The sequence below is a fragment of the Lutra lutra genome, chromosome 8, assembly GCF_902655055.1.
Source record: "Lutra lutra chromosome 8, mLutLut1.2, whole genome shotgun sequence".
In the NCBI taxonomy this organism is placed as follows: domain Eukaryota; kingdom Metazoa; phylum Chordata; class Mammalia; order Carnivora; family Mustelidae; genus Lutra; species Lutra lutra.
In genome coordinates, this window is record NC_062285.1 from 42669119 (window position 1) to 42693616 (window position 24498).

Consider the following 24498-nt stretch of genomic DNA (forward strand, 5'->3'; position numbering starts at 1 on the left):
ACCTGCTCCCCACATGCAAATGGACCCAAACCCCTGACAGCTGCTCCTTGGGCCTCCGACTCTAAGCCCTGTCTTCCCCCTCTGAGCTCAGCCAAGACGTAGGGCAGCCTGATCCTCTGATTCCAGCCTCACAACCCTGGCAGGACTCCGAGAGTCATGGGGCCAAGGAGTGGGCCAAACCCAGATGGAAGCCGGGTTGGGGTTGCACCCCACTTTCCACCGTTGGTCCACTCAAAGCAGGGGCAACCCTGTCTAGTCTTTCTCTCTGAATCCCCTGTACCTTTCCCCATCCCCCCCCAACCCCCCAGGATCAGACCCAGGGGCAGCTGGTTAGGGTTTGTTGAGAAGAAGGATTATCCAGATCAGTCCCATCTAATCTCAGCTCCTGCACCCTCCCCGCATTCACCCGAACCCCCTTCCCCACAACCCTGAACTTAGAGACAAAATCTTGGATGTTGATAATGGGCCACCTCTCACCCTCATATTCCGGCTCCTGGACCGGTTGCTAGGCAGGCCCTGACTGCCACGATCATCAGCATTGGTGGGGGCTGGGGCTGGGGGTGCACCGGAGCTCTGGTTGCTTCTACTCCTCTGTACCCCTCCCAGACCCCAACCTTTAATCCTCACAGCTTTGCTCTAATCCCATGGGGCCTGATGCTCTTATCTCTGCCTACGAGGAGACTGGCCAGAGAAGCACCCCTTCGACCCTTCCTCCCCCCAGGGCTGGTGGGGGACTGCTCCTCTCTCTGCTGCTCCCACACTCTTGCTCCCACTTACCCCCCCTGCCCCACCCCAGGCTGGGCTCAAGTCTCTCTAGAAGCCACACACCTCCCTTCCCGCCCTCTCCCCACACCCCCCCCCCCGCCGTTGCCAGCTGATTTCATTTGCCTGACGTTGTCGTCGGCCCTACCTTCTCTGTCAGTGCTCCCCCCAACCCCCCCCACCCAGAGCTGGGGCCAGGCCAGGCCAGCTCTTCTGGCAGCAGAGCTGGGGCAGGTGACGGGTTGGCGTCGCCGCTGAGGGAGTGAAGAGGCGCCTGGAAGCGGAGCTGGAAACCCGGGAGAGGTCCAGTCAGAGTCCAAGTAAGGGGGAGCTGGCGTGGTTCTGGGACTGGGGCTGGGGGCTGCAGGCTGCAGGGAGGGCTCAGGCAGGGCCAGGCTTGGCTGTACGGGACTCCAGACGTGGAGGGGCTCGTGGGGAGCTGGTGCGGCCTGCCCCCCCCAGGCATCTCTCTACTTCTTGTAGTGGGCTCCAGGCCTTGAGTCTGGAGTGGGCGCAAGGGACAGGAACATGGCCGGGTGGGGACCACCTACTCCTATCCCATGTTCCTGACAGGAGCCGGAGCTACCCCTCAACCAGTCAGCCATGGGGGAGATGGAGCAACTACGGCAGGAAGCGGAGCAGCTCAAGAAGCAGATTGCCGTAACCCCAGAACTCTCCCATCAGGGGACCCTAGAAAACATGGAACCCGGGACACGAGGGAGTGTGGACTTGGGGGTGGGGGAAGGAGGCTGGATTAGCTCTTGAGCAACACCGTAGAGACCCCTGACCTGGAAGTGACCAGAGACTTTCTGAACTTGGGTCTCATATTTGAGATGCCCCCAAACCCTAGAGGCCCAAGCCCACCCACCTCAGAGGCCCATGCACCCACTACCCCCACCTTGCCCTTATGCCCACCTGATGGCCGCTTTCCCCCCAGGATGCCCGGAAAGCCTGTGCTGACATTACTCTGGCAGAGGTGAGACCTCCTTGTCCCCCTGAGGCAGGCCCGGAGGGGAAGGGAGGGGAGCTCCCTGACCAGCAGCAGCCTGGTGCTGGAGCTTTAGTACAGCGTGTCCTTGGAATGAGGAACGGCATTAATTAATTCATTCAACAAACATTTAGTGAGATCTGCTCTGGGCCAGGCCCCTTATTGGAAGCTAAGGTTGCAGATGCTGTCTCTGTCCTCAACCAGAAGGTGAGAAGGGTTATACCCCCTCGCAGGGTGGCGAGGAGGAAGCAAGGGATGGACTTACGAGCGATTTCTAGTCTCCTAACGGTGTACTGCATCAATTCTAAGTCACGTATTTCACATTCTGACATCTCTGAGATCGAGACGCAGCCCAACGTGGGCAGGCGATGCTCGACAGTTAGAATCAGTGGCGTCTTTTCCCTTCTCAGTGATACCTAAAAGCATGGTGCTTTGTAGAGCTGGCAGCATCTCATGTCCGATTAAATACATTAACAGTGAGGGTGAACGGCGAACCTTTGCCGTGAGCCCCACATTGGGCTAAGCTGCTTCAATGCATAATTTCATTTAATTTCTACGACAACCCCATAAGTTGATGCTATAAACCTCATTCTACAGATGAGCAAACAAGCTCAGAGAGGGCAAGCAACTTGCCCAGGACAACAAAGCAAGTAAATGACAAGTCAAGGCCATGGACTTGAGCCCCAGCCTAAATTGAGAGACTGGGTGGAGTATAAGGGCCATAGGACCACAAATTTCAGGAGGTGCAGTTCAGGGTTGCCCTGGCTGCCCCAGGGAAGCCTGTGGAAGAGACAGCCAGGCCACAGTGTCGAGTGGGACCAGGCCTCCTAGGGACTCGGGATGGTGGATGTGTGCCTCTCTTCCCAAGTCCGTGTTCAGTGATTTCATGCTGGCAGCTTGAAGTTGGTCAAGGTGGGAGTATTTCCATGATGGACAGCTCTCTCCCGCCCCCATCTCCTCCAGCAGCCCACACTGGAGAGATGCTTCTCAAACACTTGGCAATGTGCCACTGGCCATGTCTGGTTTCTCCCACCTCAGTTGAAGCCGCCGCAGGGCAGGGACATATTTCTCTAAGGCTGGGGGCCTGACCCCAGAGCCTGGCATAGAACATAACCTGGTCCAGATTGGTGGCCAGGACACTGATATCCAGGCATGTGCCCTACTCACCCTGATTTCGTGTCCCCTTTTCTGCAGCTGGTGTCAGGCCTAGAGGTCGTGGGAAGAGTCCAGATGCGGACACGGCGGACGTTAAGGGGACACCTGGCCAAGATCTATGCTATGCACTGGGCCACCGACTCCAAGTGAGGCTTGAGGGCCACCCAGGGGTGGGGATGGGAGGCAGAAAGGAGAGGCTTGGGTGACGTGGGCTGCCCTGTCCCCAGGCTGCTGGTAAGTGCCTCGCAAGATGGGAAGCTGATCGTGTGGGACACCTACACCACCAATAAGGTACTGGCCTCACCAGCCCCCCATTGCCCTCCGCTTCCTGGGGGACATTGTGCCTCCTCGCCTCCATCCTCCCCACCCCGGAGCTCAGCTCCTGCCTCTGCCCGCCCTCCTGCAGGTGCATGCCATCCCGCTGCGCTCCTCTTGGGTCATGACCTGTGCCTACGCCCCATCAGGGAACTTCGTGGCCTGTGGGGGGCTGGACAACATGTGCTCCATCTACAGCCTCAAGTCCCGCGAGGGCAATGTCAAGGTCAGCCGAGAGCTCTCTGCTCACACAGGTGAGTGAGTGACCCTCTCTTCCTATCCCTCTTGGGAGAGGCCCAGGGACTCCGCTCTGCAGCCAGGGTGCTGTCCTCACCACCCCCAGGTTATCTCTCCTGCTGCCGCTTCCTGGATGACAACAACATTGTGACTAGCTCCGGGGACACCACTTGGTGAGGACTGAACGCTGTGAATGCTGGGGCTTGGGGTGCGGCTCTGGCCTGGCCTTTCTGTGACAGGGTGACAGCGTCCCCCCTCCTCCCGCCAGTGCTCTGTGGGATATCGAGACTGGGCAGCAGAAGACGGTGTTTGTGGGGCACACGGGGGACTGCATGAGTCTGGCTGTCTCTCCTGACTTCAAGCTCTTCATTTCGGGAGCCTGTGACGCCAGCGCCAAGCTCTGGGATGTGCGGGAGGGAACCTGCCGGCAGACTTTCACGGGCCATGAGTCGGACATCAACGCTATCTGCGTGAGCACCCCTCTGCGCCCCAGCTCCCGAGACCTCCTCGCCGGGCCCCCCACACACATCCTACACTACTTCCCTAGTTCCCTCCCCCTCTCCTTTTAACTTTCCTGATGGGAATAATTTCACCTTACAGAAAGGCTGTGAGAGTCACAGAAACAGCCCTCATCTACCCTTCACCCATATTCACTGCTGACATTTGACCACGTTTGCCTTATCGTTCTCTGTAGATGGAGGGAGGGATGGATGGAGAGACCAACACAGACACCTAGATATATTTTATTATCTTTTTTTTTTTCCTCCTCTTTGGAGAGTAAGTTGCAGATACCATGCCTCTGTACCCCTTAAGTACTTCAGTACATGTTTCTTAAAAACAAGGCCACTCTCTAACACGGTCTCCGTATAATTCTTAAAATCAGATTGAATAATGACACAGTAGAGTCCACAGCCTATATCCATTCTCGTTTCACCAGTTATCTCAAGAATATCCTTAAAAGCCATGGTTTTTTCTGACTAGGAACATGCATTGCATTCCCTTGTTATATCTTTTCACTTTCTTTTAAACCCGAAAGACTTTTCTCTACCTTTGTCTTTCGGGCCATTGACCTCTTTGAAGAGTGCCACCCCATTTTCTTGAAGCTTTGTGTCCCTTTGAGTTTATCTGACATTTCCGCGTGATGAGATTCAGGTCATGCCTTTGCCCTTGGCCCTCTGCGTCCACACCCTGATCCAGCCGGGAGTCCGGAGTCGGAGCCGGAGTCGGGGACAGCCTCCGCCCTCCTAGCCATGTGACCCTGGGCAAGCCGCCCGCCCTCCTTTAGCCTCCTGCTCCTGCCGCCAACATGGAAATAATGCCTGCCTGTGGCTCCGCCCGGCAGTGAGGGGCGAGTGGAGGGTGTAGGGCAGCCACTGGCATGCAGCTGGTGTGAGACAAATGTCATTGGCGAAGAGTGCCGGGGACAGGATAGGCAGAGGCTGCGGGATAGCGCTTGCCCTGGAGCCCTCAGGATGAGAGAAGTCTCAGGCCACCCAGGTCTGAGTCCTGACCCCCTTGCCGCCTGCCTGTACCCTCAGTTCTTCCCCAATGGAGAGGCCATCTGCACAGGCTCGGACGATGCCTCCTGCCGCCTGTTTGACCTGCGGGCAGACCAGGAGCTGACTACCTACTCCCATGAGAGCATCATCTGTGGTATCACATCTGTGGCCTTCTCCCTCAGCGGCCGCCTGCTCTTTGCAGGCTATGACGACTTCAACTGCAACGTCTGGGACTCCATGAAGTGCGAGCGTGTGGGTAAGGGCCGGCCCCGCCCCCCTACCGCCACCTCAGCGGGAAGGACCTTCTTACTAGCTCTTTTTTCTGGGACACTTTCCCCTGTGCCCTAATTACTGAATGACACTGAGCTCTACCCCTAGAATCCAGTCCCCCTTGGTTTCCCAACCTAGGACCATCATCTCTAGAGGCCTGTCTCCACCGCCCAGTGCTCTAGCTGCTTTCTGCCAAAGGAGCTCCTGTGTTACCTGAGACCCGTGGACCTTGAGTGTCCAGTCACTTCTGGATTTCCAGGGCCTATGAAGTGTTGGGCCATCCACTGGAGGAAGGGGCAATCTCGGGGAACTGTAACAAGCAGAATCAAGGCCCCCCCCAACCTAGGGGCTTAACGAGGACCACCCTGATCTGAAGCTGAATCAGATCGTGTGGCTTCTCTTGGGAGAGGCCAGGTGCTGAATGAAAATACCACTGGCCAGAGAGTCAGGATCCAAATCTGAATTCTGTTGCTTAGGGTCCAAGGGCCTGAGGCAAGTCACTTCTCTCTGGGCCTCAGTCTCTTCCTTTGGAAACTCAGGAATGAGACAAAAGAGCTACCTCCCCCTTTTCTAGGGTCCATCAAGGTGCTCCTTGCATTTTTCATAGCACACTAGTGTGGCCGACCTCTCCTGTCCCTCTCGGCCCCCCACCCCACCCTCCACAGAGATTGGCCTCAAGAGAAATCCTGCCCCTTAGAGTAATCCTCTTTGAGTCCCCGCCAAAGGCTGAGAGTCATGGCCAATGTAACCTAGGATTCCTGCAGACGCACATGTGCTCTTTGCCAAAGCAGCATGGGCTAACAATCTGACTTGTCTCCCTCTCCCTCAGGCATGCTCTCTGGCCATGACAACAGGGTCAGCTGCCTGGGGGTCACAGCTGATGGGATGGCTGTGGCCACGGGCTCCTGGGACAGCTTCCTCAAAGTCTGGAACTAAGGAAGCTGGAGGAGAGGAGGTAAAAGGCCATGAAGACAATCAGCGGCCCCCTCCCCTGCCCCATTTTCTTTTAAGGTTTTTTTCTTCTATGCCCCAGCTGCTACCCCGACCCAGCTTTGTCCTTTGAGGGCAGTGGGGAAAATGGGGAATATGCCTTTGGGAGGCAGCATCAGGGACACAGAGGCAAAGAACTGCCCCATCTCCTCCCATGGCCTCCCCTCTCCATGGTCCTGCAGCTTCTCCTGTCATGAGCAAGGATAACTGGCCCCTCCCCAGCCCCGGGCGGGCCTGGCAGGCTTCTGGTGTGAGGCCCCAGGCCCTGGAATTCCGCCCCCTGCCCCTAGAGCCACTACCTTTGTCCAGACCTGGGTGGCAGAGGGTGCTCAGTCCTGTGACTATGGCTCTGGCACACATTAGGATCCTGGCCCCCTTCTTCAGGTTTTCTCCACTTTCTACCTTCTTTATTTCCCTCCTAAAGGACCTGCAATAAACCGTAGTGCCCGGTGTATGTCTGTGATGTTTGGCTTCTGCCCCACTTCTGTTGCCAAAAAGGCACAGGCCCAACTTAAGTAATGAGGTATTACAGGTGCAGTGATAAAGGCTGGGTACCAAACAGCTGGAGGGCAGAAAGTGCGGGGGAGGTGGAACCCCAAGCCTCATGGAGAAGGCAAGAGACAGATCAGGAGAAGGTATTCTCTAGGTGGCCAGTGGAGCATCTGTCCAATGATTCACTACCACCGGCCCACCTGCATGTGTATAGGAAGGTTATGCTGAGAAGGAATCCGATTACAGCAGACCTTGAATACCAGCGGAGACTTTATCCTAAGGGCAATGGGGAGCCACTGAAGAGTTCTGAGCAGAGGAGTCACATGGTCAGTTGTGTTTCTCAGAAAGGTCACCCTGGCGGCAGTGTAGGTGGATGGAATGGTGGGAGGGGAGACTGGAGGAAAACGAGGCAGGAGGGAGATGGCCAGAAATCTAGAGCAGGAGGGACCCCTGGGGGCTCGCTCAGTTGGTTAAGCTGCTGGCTGCCTTTGGCTGAGGTCACGATCCCAGAATTCTGGGATCAAGTCCAGCATCAGGCTCCTTGTTCAGCGGGGAGCCTGCTTCTCCCTCTGCCTGCTGCTTCCCCTGCTTGGGCACTCGCTCGCTCTCTCTCTCTGACAAATAAATAAAATCTTTAAAAAAAAAAAAAAAAGGGCGCCTGGGTGGCTCAGTGGGTTAAGCCGCTGCCTTCGGCTCAGGTCATGATCTCAGAGTCCTGGGATCGAGTCCCGCATCGGGTTCTCTGCTCGGCGGAGATCCTGCTTCCCTCTCTCTCTCTCTCTGCCTGCCTCTCCATCTACTTGTGATCTCTCTCTGTCAAATAAATAAATAAAATCTTAAAAAAAAAAAAAAGCGTTAAGGACATGGGGGCAAGGAAAGGGATGGGGAAGAGATGAAAGATAACAGAATCGCCAGGATTTAGTGCTTGAGTATGGGATATTAAGCGGGAGCCATCCAAGATAATGGCCAAGGTCCAGGTTTGGGCAACAGGGAGGATAATGCTGTTATTCCTAGGGATAGAGAATAGGGTACGAGGAAGAGTTTTGGGGGAAAGAGCACAGATTCAACTTTAGACAAACTGACTCTAGTTCCTACAGGGCAGTTGGATAAAGGTCAGGGCTAGTTGGAGGGACCTGAAATTACCAGAATATAAGTAAATGATAGTTAAAGCTCTAGAAGGGCACACCTAGGGAGCGCAAGAGGAAAAGGCCAAGAACGGAGCTCTGGGGAACACCAGGACTTACGGGAAGCGTGTGAAAGTGGATTGGAAGACAGGGAACCCAAGTTCCCCAGGCTGCTTCTCTACCTACAGTAGCCCACTGCAAGGTTTAGGTAGAACACTGAAAAACATCATTTAAAACCACTTTCTTTAATATATAAGAAACACATGAGACACAAAGCCCAAGAAAGCGTGGAGTCCCCGAGCCAGGAGTTTGGGGGGTTGAAGACAACGAGCCTTTCCAGTCTCCCGGGAAAAGATGGGATGGAGAGGACGCAACATCACTCGGCCCCGGGTGAAGCCAGTGCTGGGGCCACGCTCAGCCTAGTTCTCCACCAAGTTTGGAAAGTGCTGATTTTCCTTGTCCTGGTCCTGGCCCTGCTCCCATACTCGGCCTCCAGTTTTCAGAAGTCGTCCAGTTCCCAGAATGGCCCCTTCCTTTAGCTCCCTAGCATTTTCACTCAGGGCAGAAGGCCGCTTACCCTGCCAAAAGCGGTGTGTGATTTGGAGGAGGGAGGTTGGTTGTTCAGGAGAGGGAAGATCTGGTAAAAAGGCCTCCCACCCTCCAGCCTGCCTTGGTCAGTAAGTTTTCACCCTCTCCCCCTTTACCTGTCGTGGTGCCAGAGTTCCGGGGGAGTTGTCATCCTGTAGGATGGTGAGGGGAGATCTCCCTAGTACCTTGCCATTTGCTTTCCGTCTATTGTGCTTAGAACCTAGGGTGGATAAGGGGTTAAAGCAAAAGCCAAAATTAGGGGCTTACAGTTTATTCTTTCTACACTCATCCGTGGACATTATCCCTGTTTCTTTTCCCTCTACCTTGCCCTTAGATTCTGTACCTGAAGATCGGGGCGTCTCAGGGTCTCTTGAAGGCTTGTCCGAGCCCTGGCTGGCCATGGGGGTTTCTGAGGGTTGTCCTGCTTCCTCCTTGGAGAACACCTGCTTGGAGGGGAGCTCAGTCTGGCTGCAGGGTGGCGTCTGGTCCTCAAGGGAAAACTGGGTGCCCAGAGGCAAGTCCAATTCAGAAGATGAAGTTGCCTCTAAGGGCAGAACAGGCTCTGGGGGCAGATTCGATGTGGGGGCTTCGGTCTCAAATACTTCACTCAGCTGCTTCACCAGTGGGCTTGAGGGTTCTAGAGGGGAGAAGTCAAGTGAGATAGTGTCAAATCATTCAACAAGGAGGAAAAGATACAGGAGCTTTAGGATTCATGCCCTGGTGGGTGAGGGATGGGGAAGAGAGAAATCAAGGCGAGAGGAGAAACGTTGAGAGAAGAGTGAGATTGGTTCAAACCAAGAGGATGGAGAAAATAGCTTTATTAGCCCAACCCACGGATCCTAGGTGACAGCCTTACCGGAGTTTCCTGGGCCCACCATTTACCTCCGGTGCTGGTCTTCATAGGTGTGCGTGCAATGCCAAGGGTAGGAGAGCGGGGATCTGAGTCTTGGGCCTGATCAGGACCCTCCAGCTGCTCCCCTGCTGGTAGGTTGGGCTGTGGAGAACTCTCCACCTGGCAGAACCAAAGGCTACAAGTCTGGACCTGGACTCTTTCTTCCCTCCCAGGTCTCTAGGCCCTGGTGGATAGTCCAGGCAGGCAAGGCCAAAGCCCTCGGGCATTCAGCCTGCCCCATCCGGATTAAGAAAGTGGAAAACTGGGCCTCGGATTAGAAAGAAGAGGGCGTGAGGGCTTTCTCAGAATGAGGCTAGGCAGAGGCCCACGAAGGCCGACTCTGCCTCCCCCACCCGGTCCCGGCGTACCTGGATGGGAGTGCGCAGGATGCCGGCACTGGGTGAACGCGGGTCCGCCACTCGGGCCAGGAGCTTGTTGTGCGGCGGAGGCCGCGCCGGGGTGACCGGGGCGCTCTTGGCTGAGCCCATCTCATCCAGGAGGAATAAGGTGGGGCAGGGCCCGGCCGGGGGCGAGGAGGGGACGCCTGTGAGAAATGACTCAGGTCTCAGCCATTAACTCGACCACGTCTGACCTCTGACTGCAGACCACCCGATCTTCCCGGTTCCCTGCCGAGGAGCCTTCCGGCCGCCCAGCCAGAGACCTCTGTGGAGATAATGACTGATGCAACTGACAGGCGGGCTCATTCCGGGCCCGCTGGGCCCTCTAACTTACTCTCTAATGAACTCAAACCACTTACCAGGCCCCGATTCCTCTTCTGGGTGCACCGCAGCTGGAGCCTCAACTCCCGACGCCGAGTTTCAAACCTCCCGCCACGCCCCCTGCTTTGACTCTATTGGTGGAGGTGACGCAGGCTCCCCTGGGCCTCCTTGTGAGACCCGCCTCCAGTGCGGGACGCCATTGGGCGGGGGGCGATGTCATCATGAGAACAGTGGGGCCAATGAGCAGCGGCTCGGCTGGCCCAGGGCTGACACCGCCCTGCTCAGGGGACTTTTGTTCCGCAACGGGTTTCGAGCTGTCCGTCGTGAGACTTTGAGGCGTGCCGGTCTTCGCTTTTAACACCTTCAGTTTCAAAACCCAAAGAATTTTATTAAAAAAAAAAAATAGAGTCATGAGTTTTTACGCGATTTTGTACAGATCCAACTGGAGATGTAGTTATGAAGGTTTTTTCTGAGGCGACAGAGCTAGTAATCCTTATTGGCTGACGGAGTTATCAATCACTCGGCACGACCCTCTCATACTCCGCCTCATTGGACAGCCCCTGTTCAAATACCAAGAGTACAACTGGCCTTCTACTTCCCGATTGGACAGGACCCAGGAAAGTTTCTGGGATTGATTGGTTTAAACAACCGTCAGTTTCTGCTCTTTGATAGAAGACACGCGAAGGGACCGTAGGGGTCCCAGAATCCGAGCATCCAAAACTCCGGGACCCTCCTCGCTGCTCTACATGCGCTCTGCCCTTGGGAGTGTGGGATTGGTTCTCTCGACCATCGCTTGCATTAGAAGCGCTTTTCATTGGCGTTAGTCAAGAGTGGGGCAGAGGGCGGAGCACTAGTAGGCAGGCTACGTCCAACTGCCACTCTCGCGAGTCCTCCCTTTAGCGCATGCACCTAACGAGTAGTGCTCATTGGACGGCAAGCCTAGAGGGTGGGGGACTGGGAACGGTGGGAGCCGCTGTGTGTGGAGGAGCTGCTGCCGGTGTCATGGCGGAGCTGAGTGAGGAGGCGCTGCTGTCAGTATTACCGACGATCCGGGTTCCTAAGGCTGGAGACCGGGTCCACAAAGACGAATGCGCCTTCTCTTTCGACACACCGGTAAGCCCATTCCCCACGCCCGCAGCGAGCACGACTTCCTTCCATCGCCCTGGTCATTTTGCCGGGGCCTGCAAGGCTTGGGCTACCGCCTTCCTGCGATGCACCATGGGACTTGTAGTCTCCCACGCTCCTCCCTGCCGTTGCATTTAATTAGCTGGAGCTGTCGTATGACTACCGCCCCCGGAAGCCACCGCGCCTGCCTCGCCCGTTCCCCGTCTCGTGGAGCACTGTGGGGATCGTAGTCGCTCTCTCCCCTCATTGCTGTTCCAAGGTAGAGGCGCATCCGATCGTCGGACTACATCCCCCAAGTGGACCCCTGCGAAAGCCTGGGAGTTGGCCTTGCCTGCCGCGCACGGCCCTCCGGGTTTTGTAGTCTCGTGTGGGAGGGATGGGGCGACCCCGCACGGTCCGGGGCCGGGATTAGGGTTGGAGGGTGGGGACTGCAGTTCGTGGGCGCCTAGTAGTCTGGAGGGGACTGTGAAGAAGGCCGGTTCTGAGAAGGGCCGAGTTAGAGAGACTCCACCCATGGTTAATATAGACAGGGGGCGGGGAGGTGGGTCATTGGTGGTAGGGAGGAGAGAGAGAAGGGAGGAAAGCTCTAGTCGTTTCTCCTTTGAGGTGACCTGGGACTGCAGCCCCCTCTCTTTTTCCCGCCCGTCACAGAGAGCAGAGGGAACCCTTTTAAAAGTATTCCCAGGGAGACGGTGTCTTTCGTGGAGGATACTAAGACCCCTTTTCCATCCCGCTCCCACTCTTGACTAGTTAGACAAAGCCTCCACCCACACCATGCTTCACGTTTTGCAGGCTCCACCCGGAACCTCCCTTCCTGCAGTTCTGCCTTCCTGTGTCACCCTCAAGCGGAGACTAGCCTTTGGCCTGGCCAGAGCCTTAACTGAGAGGGCAGCAGCCCGGTTGGGATCCGCCCCCCTCACTACCCCTCCCGACCAGCGGCTGCTGGGCCCTGCCCAGGGTGTTGAGCCAGACCAGCTCATGGCTGGGAAAACTGCAAGTCAGAGTGGAAAGGCTTCATTAATGCATCGCCAGTGCTGAGTATAGCAGCATGATCTAAGGCCCAGTTCAGGATCATCACTGCGATTTGTGGTTTGCTTGGTTTGCTAGGCTTTGATCTGAGCCTCAGACAATGTGCAGCTTCTCTGGAGTCTGCCTTTGGCAAAGCTAAAAGAGGACGGCTCAGAGCAGAGCTCCAGGGTTCCCAAGCCTTGAGGAAACCAGTGTATTTTTATTTCCAACCAAGGAGTTCGGTTACCGGGGAGCTCCCACATGCCACCCAGTTCATCAAGTGCGGGGTGAAGCGCTGTCTTTCTCAGGAGGGAAAGGTTTTTCTTAATTACCAACAGATGGTAGAAGTCAGTGGGTCCCTCTTCACACTCCTGTCTGTCTCTCTTTAGTAACTGCTTCAAATAATCCAAATGTGTTTTTGTAAGCTTGTTATACTTTCCTCCTGTCATCCCAAGTCAGGAGATCTCCAGTGTGGCTTAGTTGCTTTCCTAACTGACTTCTGGCATGTTTGATGATCTTCAGATTGGGTTCATGGTAGTAAGGGAGCTTATTTGACCTCCCTGATGAAAAATGTCCCGTTTGCTCCTCAACGTTGTAATCCACACTGTTCTAGGGAGTGGTACAGAGCAATCAATGGGACCAAGAACTGCCTTAGAGAGTGCCCTATTTTTCATATCACAGAGAATTTTTCAAGGCCACTGAGGCGTGTATTCAAGGCAGAAGACGCCTGTCGTAGCTCAGATCTGAGGCAAGACTCTTGTTTTCTCCGATTATCTCCTCCACCTTATCCATCACTATTCACAAAGGCACTGGCAGACTTGTTCCATTTTAGAGAAGCTCATCCTCTCTCCTTAGCTGTGATTTGGGATGGACCCTTGTTTTTCCCTGTTTTCTTCCTGGGTTATATGTGTTTTAGCTGTCTTAGCAGGTGCTGCTAGATTATTCTCTGGGGGGAATGGCTTTGAGGTTGGCAGTTGATGGACTTCAGTGGGGGTTTTAGTTATTGGTCAGAGGGGAGGCAGCTGGGTAGTGGCTGGAGAATGCTGGTCTTCGTGTCCCTGCCAAATGAGACCCAGGTATAGCAGTGAGCACCGGACAAGGCATTGTTACCCTGGAGCTAGGCTTTAGTAGGAAAGAAGGGAGAAGACCCAGCGTGGACCAAGGTTTAATGACCTAGTAGGGTGTGGTAAAGGAAAAGTCTGGGCTTGCTGGCAAGCTCAGGAATTGGGTGTATTGTTCAAGTGCTAGCATCTCTGCTCCTCGAGTCCGGAAGGTTTTCTGAGTCCTGGAGATGAGACAGGGCGTTGTGTCCCTGCTTTAGGTTATGTGTCTGGCATGCAGGCCTTTCCTCTCCTGGGAAAAGACCCCTTTTCCCTCTGAATATAATCACTGGCCCTGGAAATCCATAGTATTTGACTCCAATTTACCTCAAGGAAAGAGGAAAAGGGGAGTGCCTAGGTGGCTCCAACAGTTAGGCGTCTGCCTTTGGCTCAGGTCATGAACCTGGGGTCCTGCTTAGTGGGGAAATTGTCTCTCCCTCTCCCCCTGCTTGTGCACGCTCTCTCTCTCAAGTAAATTAATAAAATCTTAAAAGAAAAAAAAAAAAGTAAAGGGAGTTCTCTGCAATTGATTGGAAGGCTCCAGAGCCCAAAGAAGAACCAAGACGGAAGAGGAATGATGACTGACAGGTGTTTTTCTGCCGCTGGTATCCTTGGTTGTTATCAAATTCATAGGAGAGGGGTGAGAATCTTTGCCATATACCAGGTCCTAAAAGGCTAAATGACTTCCCGAGAGCCATGTGGTGTTGGAGAACAGAGCCTTTCTTTTGGAAACCAGCAACATCCGGCCTTGGGTCTTGGTTTCCCCACCTGGCCAGGCTGCATCCTCCCTGTGCTTTCCCCCCTGCCTCTTGTACTACAGGAGTCTGAGGGTGGCCTGTACATCTGCATGAACACATTCCTGGGCTTTGGGAAACAGTATGTGGAGAGACATTTCAACAAGACAGGCCAGCGAGTCTACCTGCACCTCCGGAGGACCCGGCGCCCGGTAGGGACAGAGCTGGGGCAAGGCTGGGGGGATATTGAGGCTCCACTGCACCTCCATTTTGAATCTGTCTCTTCCATTCTGACCTCCTATTGGCCTCGATTTCCCCCTCTCACCTATTTCTGTTGGTATCATTAGAACTCAGCACCCGTGTTTTTTTTTTTTTAGTTCCATTCCCTGCTAAGATTAACCCCCTCTGTCCTGTCAGTCCTCCCCATTTGTCCCTTCCCTGGTACCCATTGCTGATCCTGGCCCTTCCTGCCTGATTTCAGAAGGAAGAGGACACCACTACAAGCACTGGAGATCCCCCCCGTAAGAAGCCCACCCGGTTGGCAATTGGTGAGTTCCATTATGGTCCTATTCTTCTTGAACTGGTCTTCCCTGCTCTCAGGCATTCCAGGAAAGCCCCAGAAGAATGGGCCTGATCAGTGCCCCTAGAGCTCTGGAGGGGGACACAAGGAGATGCTGTACGGGAGGAGGGACATTTACCTGTGGTGGTCATCCTACCCTCCCTCCTCTTCCCTGTTTTACCAGGCATGGAAGGCGGATTTGACCTCAGCGAGGAGAAATTTGAATATGATGAGGATGTGAAGATTGTTATCTTGCCGGATTACCTGGAGATTGCCCGGGATGGGTTGGGGGGACTGCCTGACATTGTCAGAGATCGGGTATGAATACCATCCCACCCTACCAGGGACTCTAGGGCTAGGGGAGCCTGAGCAGTGAAGTCTTGGGGAAGCCCTGAGAAAGCTGGAGACTGAGGGGCTATAGGGACAGGGGAGGGGGGAGGGCTGGGTGCCATCTCTGACCCTCTGCTTCCCCCAGGTGACCAGTGCGGTGGAGGCCCTGCTGTCAGCTGACTCGGCCTCCCGCAAGCAGGAGGTGCAGGCCTGGGATGGAGAAGTACGACAGGTGTCTAAGCATGCCTTCAACCTCAAGCAGCTGGACAACCCAGCTCGAATCCCTCCCTGGTGAGGCCTGGCCCCTCCACCTTGGGGTACAACTCCCCAGAGCATGGCAGAGAGGCCACCCTCCCGGGGGATCTGGTGGGAGAGAGGGTCGGGAGCAGGCTAAGGAGGCTGACTAGGGGAGATGAACTCAGCAAAATGACATCGAAAGGAGAGAAGAGGGAGCTGTTGGGACTGGCAGGGGGCCAATGCCATTACCCCTGACTCCTGTTTCAGTGACTTTCTTCTCCCCGGGTTAGTGGCTGGAAGTGTTCCAAGTGTGACATGAGAGAGAACCTGTGGCTCAACTTGACAGATGGCTCCATTCTCTGTGGCCGACGCTACTTCGACGGGAGCGGGGGCAACAACCATGCCGTGGAGCACTACAGGGAGACAGGCTACCCGTTAGCTGTCAAGCTGGGCACCATCACACCTGATGGAGCCGGTACTCCCGCCCCACCCCTTTTCCCTCCCTGCTGGAATGTGTCTTAACTGTTATTTGTTGCATATGAAAGAACATGTCCGTGCGTTCTCTTGATAAACAATGAAAATGTTGCAGATGAGACTAAATCTTCAGTTAACCCACCAAATCCCAGTCCTTTTCTTAGAGGTTACCAGCATTATCTGTTTAATGAGTATCCTTCCAAACCCCTCGGAGCCTAGCACCCTACCCTGCGCGGTAGAGTGACAAGTAACTCCAGTCCTCGCCCTCTTTCACACCATCATCCCTGACAGCCAGTCTCGGAAGGGCCGGTGACCATAACAATGACCGCACTGCCTCTCAGGACCGCCAAAGAGGGCTGCCTTTATGGGCTCATGCTTCTGTCCCACCAGCGCCCCCTTGGGGCAGGGAGTGGGATTGGAGGCCTGACTAGTCCAGAGCCTCCCCCTCTGACCCCACTCCTCCTGCCCTAGACGTGTACTCCTATGATGAGGATGACATGGTCCTGGACCCCAACCTGGCTGAGCACCTGTCCCACTTTGGCATTGACATGCTAAAGATGCAGAAGGTGAGGTCCCCTTCGGATTCCGATGCTCCTCATCCCTCCCTGCCAGACCCATCCCAGCCTGAGGCTGAAGCAGTGTGTCAGCGGCAGCTGCCACAGTTATCCCGGTCCCCAGGACATTTGCGCTTCCTTTGAAAAGCTTTCTAGAATCATTTATTTACTCATTGAATACTACTGAGTACCTACTATATGCTAGGCACTGTGTGACTAAGACAGACTCATATTCTAGACAGAAAGGCAGACACTTATCATCTGCTCAGGCGAATGAATGACTAACCACAAACCGAGGGGTGCTGGGAAAAAGACCTAGAGGGGCGCCTGGGTGGCTCAGTGGGTTAAGCATCTGACTCTTGATTTCAGCTCAGATCTTGATCTCAGGGTTTTGAGTTCAAGCCCCGTGTTGGGTTCTATGCCCAGTGTGGCACCTACTCAAAAAAAAAAAAAAAACTACAGAGAGACAGACAGGTGCTGCAGGATTTGTGTATACCAGGAGGACCGGGCCGGTCAAGGGGATCGAAGCAGTGATACCTGCATGCAGAGCTGAGGGGTGAGAAGGGGTAACTTCAGAATGGAAAAAATACTTCAAGCAGAGGGAATCCCATTCATTTCTTTTTGTCACCTGGGCAGAGGCCTGATGACTCAAGGCATAGGGAACAATTGCGCATGACCTTCCAGAACTGGGACTAGGACTAGCCAGTGTGTATCCTATATGAGAGTCCGTAATCGTACACATTCGAAGCTCTGGCTGGGGACTGTCCCAGATGCTATGAGGGATCAGTGTGAAAAATCCAGGACTGAGTTTCTCACCGGGTCTGAAGTGCCCCTTCCCTTGTAGACGGACAAGACGATGACGGAACTAGAAATCGATATGAACCAGCGGATTGGTGAATGGGAGCTGATCCAGGAGTTGGGTGTGCCCCTGAAGCCCCTGTTTGGGCCTGGCTACACGGGCATCCGGAACCTGGGTAACAGCTGCTACCTCAACTCGGTGGTCCAGGTGCTCTTCAGCATCCCCGACTTCCAGAGGAAGTAAGTGGCACCCCCTCCCCGTAACTGTGGACCCCTGCCCCACAGCTCTGCTGGACGCCAGCCTCTAGGCCACACTCCTTAAGCCACTGTCAGGACCTCTGTCTTCTGGCTGTCTTAGTTCCTGTGACACTGTGGCTGGCACACTCCCATCAGTTCGAGCAGCACTGTCCCCCAGCCCCACGGGTCCCACTGAGGGCAGAACACCGATCCCAGGGCGCTCCCTGGCCTCCTGCCTGACTCAGTGGGGAGGGGATGCTCTCTCTACTTGAGACCAGTGACAGCAGATGAGGACCTGCTGTGGCCATGTAGCCCCTGGGGAAAGGGGAGGGCCTGGGACACTAGGAGAAAGACCTGTTTCATCCCAGATAATGGAAGCTGTCCTTACCCTTCTCCCAGGCTGCCTTCTTCCTTCCCCTGGATCACTCCTGGGGAGGAGACTGGGAAAGAAGGTAGCTGAGTGAACTATGCTGGCACAGTGGGAAGGGGAGGAAGGTCAGGTTGTCGGGAAGAATGGAGACTCTGCGGTTCAACCCCGTAACTCCCCACTCTGGAGGGAGCCTATTCCCTGAGCAAGTGGGTAATACTCCCTCCCCTTTCCCTTGGAGCCCACGCCAAAGCACCTCTAATTATGCTTTCTTTGGCTCTTAGGTATGTGGATAAGCTGGAGAAGATCTTCCAGAATGCCCCGACGGACCCTACTCAGGACTTCAGCACCCAGGTGTATGTAGCCAGGTCCTGTGTACAGAGGCTCCTGAGAGCCTCGCCGCCCCCATGCCTTCTTTCTCCTCCACGACCACCGCCTGGAGTGGGCAGTAGTGTAGGGTTTGCCTCCGGCCGTGCTGTCTGCCTCAACTTGGGCTCCTGGGAAGTCTGCGGTTTTTCACATTGTAGAGAGTTGCCTAAGGGCCATCAGCAGAGATTGAGTTGGGGAGGAAAGGCACAAAGAGAGGTCAGATGGTCATTAGTGGACTGAAGCTAAATGGTTCTCTTGGATGTTAACGCAGGGCCAAACTGGGCCACGGCCTGCTCTCGGGAGAGTATTCCAAGCCAGCCCCGGAATCAGGCGATGGGGAGCAGGTCCCAGACCAAAAGGTGAGTCTGGGACTCTATCCCTTTCAGGCTCTGGAATTAAGGGGAGACTGAGGTCTGGGAGATGTCTAAACAAGGCCCCTTGTGGCCTCTTGAGCCCCAGCTGAATCGCTGCGCTGGCTCTACCTAGGAAGTTCAAGATGGCATCGCCCCTCGGATGTTCAAGGCCCTCATTGGCAAGGGTCACCCTGAGTTCTCCACCAACCGGCAGCAGGATGCCCAAGAGTTCTTTCTTCACCTCATCAACATGGTGGAGGTAAGAGCTGGCAAGATGGCAAGGAGGCTGTTCCACACTCCCTCCCTCTGATGCAGCTCTCGCCTGTCTCCCTCCTGCCCATTCTTTCCAGTCAGCCCCAGTCAGGCCCTCCCTGGGACACGGGGAGTCTGCGTGCACCGGGTCTTCCCCGTGAGTAGCAGGTGCCCCCATGGAGACTGGGAAAGCTAAGCAGCGATCCTTTTGCTCAATGGGTTTGCAGCTGAATGCAGGATACACCCAGAGAAAATGAGATGAGGATGCTTATTGCCTGCAGAGAAAAATACCAATATGTTCCACCACTGTCTCCTATGATCACTGGGGTGAGGGCCCGGGGTCAGGCTTCCGTTCCCCTCCCTGACCGCGCAGACCTCCCCACCCTGGCTCTTTCCCGTAGAGGAATTGTCGGAGCTCTGAAAACCCTAACGAGGTGTTCCGCTTTTTGGTGGAGGAGAAGATCAAGTGCCTGGCCACAGAGAAGGTCAAGTACACCCAGCGAGTTGACTATATCATGCAGCTGCCTGTGCCCATGGACACAGCCCTTAACAAAGGCAGGTTGCTCCAGCAAGGCCTGGGTGTGGTGGGGCTGTGAGGCCTGGGAGGGGCGCTAGGACACATATGGAAGCAGAGCCCACGGGGTGCCCTTCTTCCCTAGCTGGGAGTCCAGAGCAGGGCTGTCTCGGGGAGGTAGGAGCACCTTGGCTTGTCAGCGCTGTGCTGGGGCCAAAGGCAAGATCAGCCGTGTATGGGTCACGTGGGTTTGGAGAGCAGGGGGCAGCTGACATCGTCCTGGCCTCAGGGCCGGTCTGGCAAGGCAAAAAGGAGGGCAAGAGGCTGTAGCCTCTGAAGAACTCACCCACCAATTCTGTCAGCAGAGGAGCTTCTCGAGTATGAGGAGAAGAAGCGGCAGGCCGAGGAGGAGAAACTGCCACTGCCAGAGCTGGTCCGGGCCCAGGTACCCTTCAGCTCCTGCCTGGAGGCCTACGGGGCCCCGGAGCAGGTGGACGACTTCTGGAGCACGGCCCTGCAGGCCAAATCCGTAGCTGTCAAGTAAGTCCTGGTGGTCTGCGCCTCCGGTTTCGGGCCGCTGTCAGGGTGATCCCAGAAATATCCTCTGCCTCGTTCTCAGTCTTCTGTCCCTTCCTGGTTGGCTCCTCAGGGCTGTGTCTGTTGGAGCTGGCTCTGAGGGAAGCGAGAAGCCCCAGCAGCAGTCGATGTGGATGATTGCCACATCCCCTTGTCCTGTCCCTGTCACGCCGTCTTCTCTTGTGGGACAGGGTCACGTTCTAGTGCAGCTTCTGTCCACTCGTGCCCTCGGTTTTGGCAGGGCAAAGACACATAGTCTGCATTTTGGACAGAGTTTGGATTTCTAGCAAATGGCCTGAGTTTGAGCCTCATTCTTTCATTGGCATAGGCTTGAGATCTGAAAGCGTGCTTTGGTCTTAAGGTATTTCAGCCATTCTCCCCCCTCCCACCCCCACCCCTTTGACAGGCCCCTGGCTTCTGCTGCTCCTTGTCTGCAGATGCTCTGATGTCTGCCCAGGGCAAGATAAGAATCTGAAGTGTCTTCTGGGCTCTCAGGTCTTCTACCCATGAGAGGCTGAACCCCAGGGTGGGGGTTTCAGGAGAAGAGAACTTTGGGATTCTCTTGGGTACCAGAATGCTCTCTCTTCCCTAGGACCACACGATTTGCCTCTTTCCCTGACTACCTGGTCATCCAGATCAAGAAGTTCACCTTCGGCTTAGACTGGGTGCCCAAGAAACTGGGTATGGTGGCTGGGACGAGCGAGGGAGGTTAAGCAGAAAATGCTAGAAAAAGAAGGGGCCTTACCATGTGTAACCTAGCGTTTCTCCAACTTTCCTCTAAAGGAGGAAAACATTACCCTAAGTATTTCAAAATGAGCCGAGTTTGAAAAGCATGGACTAAAAATAGTAAAGCACTTGATTTTACACTGATGATTCAGAACCAAAAGCGGATCTCACAGTGTTAACTTTTATACTTGGTAAGAGGTTCTCATTTAGATAATCTTGAAACGGTTCTCCCAAGTCTTACTGCCCAAATGGCTTTGAGAACTACTGATTTCACCTCATGTCCTGTCCTAGATAAGTCGTGACCCACAGAGGTATGAGATCGTTGCGCTGTACGAGTCAGAGGCCCCCACTCTTGTCCATAGCATCTCTCAGGTAGCTCTAGGACTAGAGGCCAGGCCTCCTGATTCCCAGGCCCACCATTACGTGACACCAGGATCCCCGCGACTGGAACCGCTCTGAGCAGCTCCTTATTACAGAGCAGTGCCATGGTGCGGGGCAGGGCTTTGAGGAACCCCAAGTGCTTTCTCCGGGAGGGCCCCAGGGAGCTGCCAAGGTGACCCTTTTCCCACCATTGCGATCACAGACGTGTCCATTGAGATGCCGGAGGAGCTAGACATCTCCCAGTTGAGGGGTGCAGGGCTGCAGCCTGGAGAGGAGGAGCTGCCTGACATTGCCCCACCCCTGGTCACTCCGGATGAGCCCAAAGGTAGCCTTGGTTTCTATGGCAACGAAGACGAAGACTCCTTCTGCTCCCCTCACTTCTCCTCTCCGACATGTTAGTGACTCTTCTTCCTGCCTGTCTCTCTCTTCTTTGCCAATGGGGGTTTTTTCTGCCTGCCTCCCCTTGACCCTGTCCTTTGTGTTTCTCCTGCCCTCCCTTTCGAATCTCCCTTGCCCTCTTGTTGGATGTGAGGACTGACTAGAGCACTCCCAGCCGCATTCTCTGTGTGGATGGCAGTAACGCTGGCCAGTTGCCTCTCTGCCCTTGTCACCTCATCACTTGGGGGTGGGGACAGGCAGGCATCATACTGCAGAAATGGGGCCCATTCTGTGAGAATGGGTGAGGCGGGGATCTATGAGAGAGCTTTAGCCTCAGTTCTGTGTCTCTAGTACTGCGGGATCCATATCATGGCGTGCCGCCATTTTGGTTCTGGAGTAATGTGCCAGGCCATGGAAGGAAAATGCATGCAATGGGGGTGGGGGGTTGGGAGAGGGCTGGGGGGCTGGACCGTGGGAGGCAGGAGGGGCAGATAGTGGCCCAAGGAGTTGTGTCACCATGCCCTCACTTCTCCCCCCATAGCACCCATGTTGGACGAATCGGTCATCATCCAGCTGGTGGAGATGGGCTTCCCTATGGATGCCTGCCGCAAGGCTGTCTACTACACGGGCAACAGTGGGGCTGAGGCCGCCATGAACTGGGTCATGTCACATATGGACGATCCAGGTAGGCTGGGCTGGGCAGCAGGGTGGGATAGGGCCCCCATCCTCCCACACGCACACTTCAACCCCTTCACCCCCACAGATTTTGCAAACCCCCTCATCCTGCCTGGCTCCAGCGGGCCTGGCTCCACTAGTGCAGCAGCTGATCCCCCACCGGAGGACTGCGTGAGCACCATTGTTTCCATGGGCTTTTCCCGGGACCAGGCCCTGAAAGCTCTTCGGGCCACGGTATGGGCTGCCCCTGGCTGAGGACTGGGGGCCCATGGGGAAGAACGGGTGGTGGTGAGGTTCCATCCTTTGTGAGCCAGACCTTTGTGGGACAGCCAAGGCCGAGGCTTCCTCCCTTTTGTGGCTGCACTGAAGGAGATGAGGCCTTCACTGGTGGTTTTTCTTGCCCTGAACTTGTTGGAAAGAGTAACGCTTCCCTCCTCTCCAAGAACAATAGTTTAGAAAGGGCTGTGGACTGGATCTTCAGTCACATTGATGACCTGGATGCAGAAGCCGCCATGGACATCTCGGAGGGCCGCTCGGCTGCCGACTCCATCTCCGAGTCCGTGCCAGTGGGACCTAAAGTCCGGGATGGGCCTGGAAGTGAGTGTCCCTGGGAAGCAGGATGGGCCAGTGGAGTCTAGCCAGTCCGCTACCAGTTCCTCATTCCCACGCAGCTCTGCTTCCCTCAGGAAGCAGAGGGGGCAGAAGCTTCTTTCCACTGACGTGGCTTCTGAAGGTGGGATTCTAAGGAGGCCAAGACAGACTTGTGACCCAGTCGCTGCCCCCCAGTCCCTGAGACTGGCATCCTGAGTTTGGGCTGGTGCTCAGGGACCCCTCTCGTTGTCTCCTCTAGAGTATCAGCTTTTTGCCTTCATCAGTCACATGGGCACCTCTACCATGTGTGGTCACTATGTCTGCCACATCAAGAAGGAAGGCAGGTGAGGGGCTGGCAGGGCACATTCGGAACTGGGGAGTGCTGGTGGGGAAGAGTGGGGACATCCTGAAGTCTTCAGGATATTTGTGGGAGAAGGTAAAGGGCTGCTGGGGGGATGGGGTGGCACAGAGACACCAGAAATGCATAGAACGCCTGACCGCAGGGATCAGCCGATGACAGAGAGCCCAAGGCCACCTGCTTTTCTCAATAAAGTTTTACTGAGCATAAGCACACTTACTCATGTAGGTGTCGTTGGTGACTGTTTCCACACTGCAGCAGGAAAGTTGAGTAATTGTGTCAGAGACCGGATGGCCTGTAAAACCTAAACTACTTACTGGCTGGCCCTTTCCAGAAAGAGCTGGTGGTCCTGGGCCTGGAAGGAGTGGGTGCGGGTGGCCAAAGAGGTGCTGGAGGATCTGAAGACCAAGCAGGGAATGGGATTGGGATACTCCCTTCAGGCAGGTAGCAGCTAGCCTGTGGGTGCAGGGGCCCAGGTTGAGAATGTGGGGGACCTTTGCCCCGGCATCACCAGGATCTACTCCAGGGGCTGTGTCAGAGATTAAGCTGATGCGGAGTGGATGCCCAGTCTGTTCATCCTTCTCCACCCTCCCCCCCGCCCGCCTCCCCAGGTGGGTGATCTACAATGACCAGAAAGTGTGTGCCTCTGAGAAGCCACCCAAGGACCTGGGCTACATCTACTTCTACCAGAGAGTGGCCAGCTAAGAGGACAGGGGACAGACCATCTGGCATGAGGGATAGGGGCTGAGGGATGGACTTCAGCCACCACCCCCCCTGCTCTGTACCCTTTTTTTGTCCTCAGCAGCAGGGAAGAAGCTCAAGGCCACAGGAGAATGGCCAAGCAAAGCGGGGGACACTGGAGAGACTTTGGGGATAGAGCAGGAAGGGGATGGGAGGGGCGGGCCACCTGTCTGTGAGGAGACTTCGTTGCATTCCCCGCCCCTTGAACCCACAGTGCTCTGCTTCTCTGTGTAACCCTGCCGGCCCCTGATGTGGAGGGGGGCTTGTTTGTGTGTGCGCCTGGGTGTAGCTTTGTGCAGCCTCTTCCACGGGGATGGGGCGTCCATGCCTCCCCTCCCTCTTTGTGTTTGCTCCCTGTGTGGTCAGGCAAGGAGGGCTGTGAGGGAAATGGGGATCCCCATCGCCCTCCAGCCTGTCTTTCCCCAACCCTGTCTCTTCCCTGCCCTTCTCTGGAAAATGCCAAAATACACGATGTGAATAAAAAGTACAATGGCTAAGTTGTGTCCTGTTTGGTACGTGGAGGGAGACCGATCTTGTCTGGGGCCAGCAGGAGAGCTGCCTCTGCCCCCTCCCTGGGCCGTTCTCTACTTTCACTATTTCTAGAGCTCTTTGGAAATGGGCTGTGAGATGGGGGCGGGGGAGCAAGCACTGGGGCAGTGCAAGAAAGCTAGGGGTTGGGTACTGTCAGATCAGGGGCAGTGAAGTGGGATGACACAGAGCAAAGATGGGGGTGAAGAACTCCGCCGTCCCTCCCGCAGTCACACCAGAGGGGTCCCAAGTGCCAAGGGCCGCCCCTCCCCCTCTGAACCCTCCTACTGGCCGCGTAGCTGTGGGACTGCCCTCCCTCCCCCCATAGGTCAAAGGTGCCTGCTCAGCAATCTGGGATGCAGCTACTCCGACGGGGGGGGTTAGCGGAGGGAAGAAGTCCTTTTCTCAGAGTTGGAGACCTGCCCCCTCAGAGCTCCCTCGGTCCGGGCCAGCAATGCGATCTCAGGCCAAGCAGTCGGGAGTCCAAGCTCCTCTTGGAAGC

The 24498-nt window shown here is 55.5% G+C and overlaps 3 protein-coding genes across 5 annotated transcripts; 2 read left to right on the plus strand and 1 right to left on the minus strand.

Moving 5' to 3' along the window:
* Nucleotides 1-45: 45 nt before the first annotated feature.
* Nucleotides 46-6670, plus strand: GNB3 (G protein subunit beta 3). The gene is made up of 10 exons (XM_047739549.1): nt 46-1082; nt 1336-1422; nt 1700-1738; nt 2945-3051; nt 3133-3196; nt 3312-3474; nt 3564-3630; nt 3726-3927; nt 4996-5212; nt 6056-6670. The coding sequence occupies exons 2-10, from the start codon at nt 1366-1368 to the stop codon at nt 6160-6162; spliced, it is 1023 nt and encodes a 340-aa protein (XP_047595505.1). The 5' UTR covers nt 46-1082; nt 1336-1365; the 3' UTR covers nt 6163-6670.
* A 1391-nt stretch (nt 6671-8061) lies between these two features.
* CDCA3 (cell division cycle associated 3) lies at nt 8062-10228 on the minus strand. Of its 2 annotated transcripts, none has more exons than XM_047739550.1 (6): nt 10070-10228; nt 9681-9856; nt 9303-9432; nt 8764-9057; nt 8537-8640; nt 8062-8410 (listed from the first exon to the last, which is right to left on the minus strand). In XM_047739550.1, the coding sequence occupies exons 2-6, from the start codon at nt 9798-9800 to the stop codon at nt 8252-8254; spliced, it is 807 nt and encodes a 268-aa protein (XP_047595506.1). In that variant the 5' UTR covers nt 9801-9856; nt 10070-10228; the 3' UTR covers nt 8062-8251. The 2 variants fall into 2 exon arrangements, with proteins under 2 accessions (XP_047595506.1, XP_047595507.1); XM_047739551.1 differs by having other exon boundaries at nt 9681-9975; nt 10070-10219.
* Nucleotides 10229-10715: 487 nt separating this feature from the next.
* Nucleotides 10716-23965, plus strand: USP5 (ubiquitin specific peptidase 5). 2 transcript variants are annotated; one of them, XM_047739545.1, is made up of 20 exons: nt 10716-11144; nt 14085-14210; nt 14480-14546; nt 14742-14875; nt 15033-15178; nt 15415-15599; nt 16070-16164; nt 16997-17190; nt 17839-17910; nt 18195-18282; nt 18410-18535; nt 18930-19083; nt 19408-19582; nt 20211-20299; nt 20928-21119; nt 21645-21788; nt 21867-22012; nt 22222-22375; nt 22629-22713; nt 23339-23965. In XM_047739545.1, the coding sequence occupies exons 1-20, from the start codon at nt 10935-10937 to the stop codon at nt 23430-23432; spliced, it is 2676 nt and encodes an 891-aa protein (XP_047595501.1). In that variant the 5' UTR covers nt 10716-10934; the 3' UTR covers nt 23433-23965. The 2 variants fall into 2 exon arrangements, with proteins under 2 accessions (XP_047595501.1, XP_047595502.1); XM_047739546.1 differs by having other exon boundaries at nt 10717-11144; nt 20928-21050.
* The last annotated feature ends 533 nt before the right edge of the window (nt 23966-24498 follow it).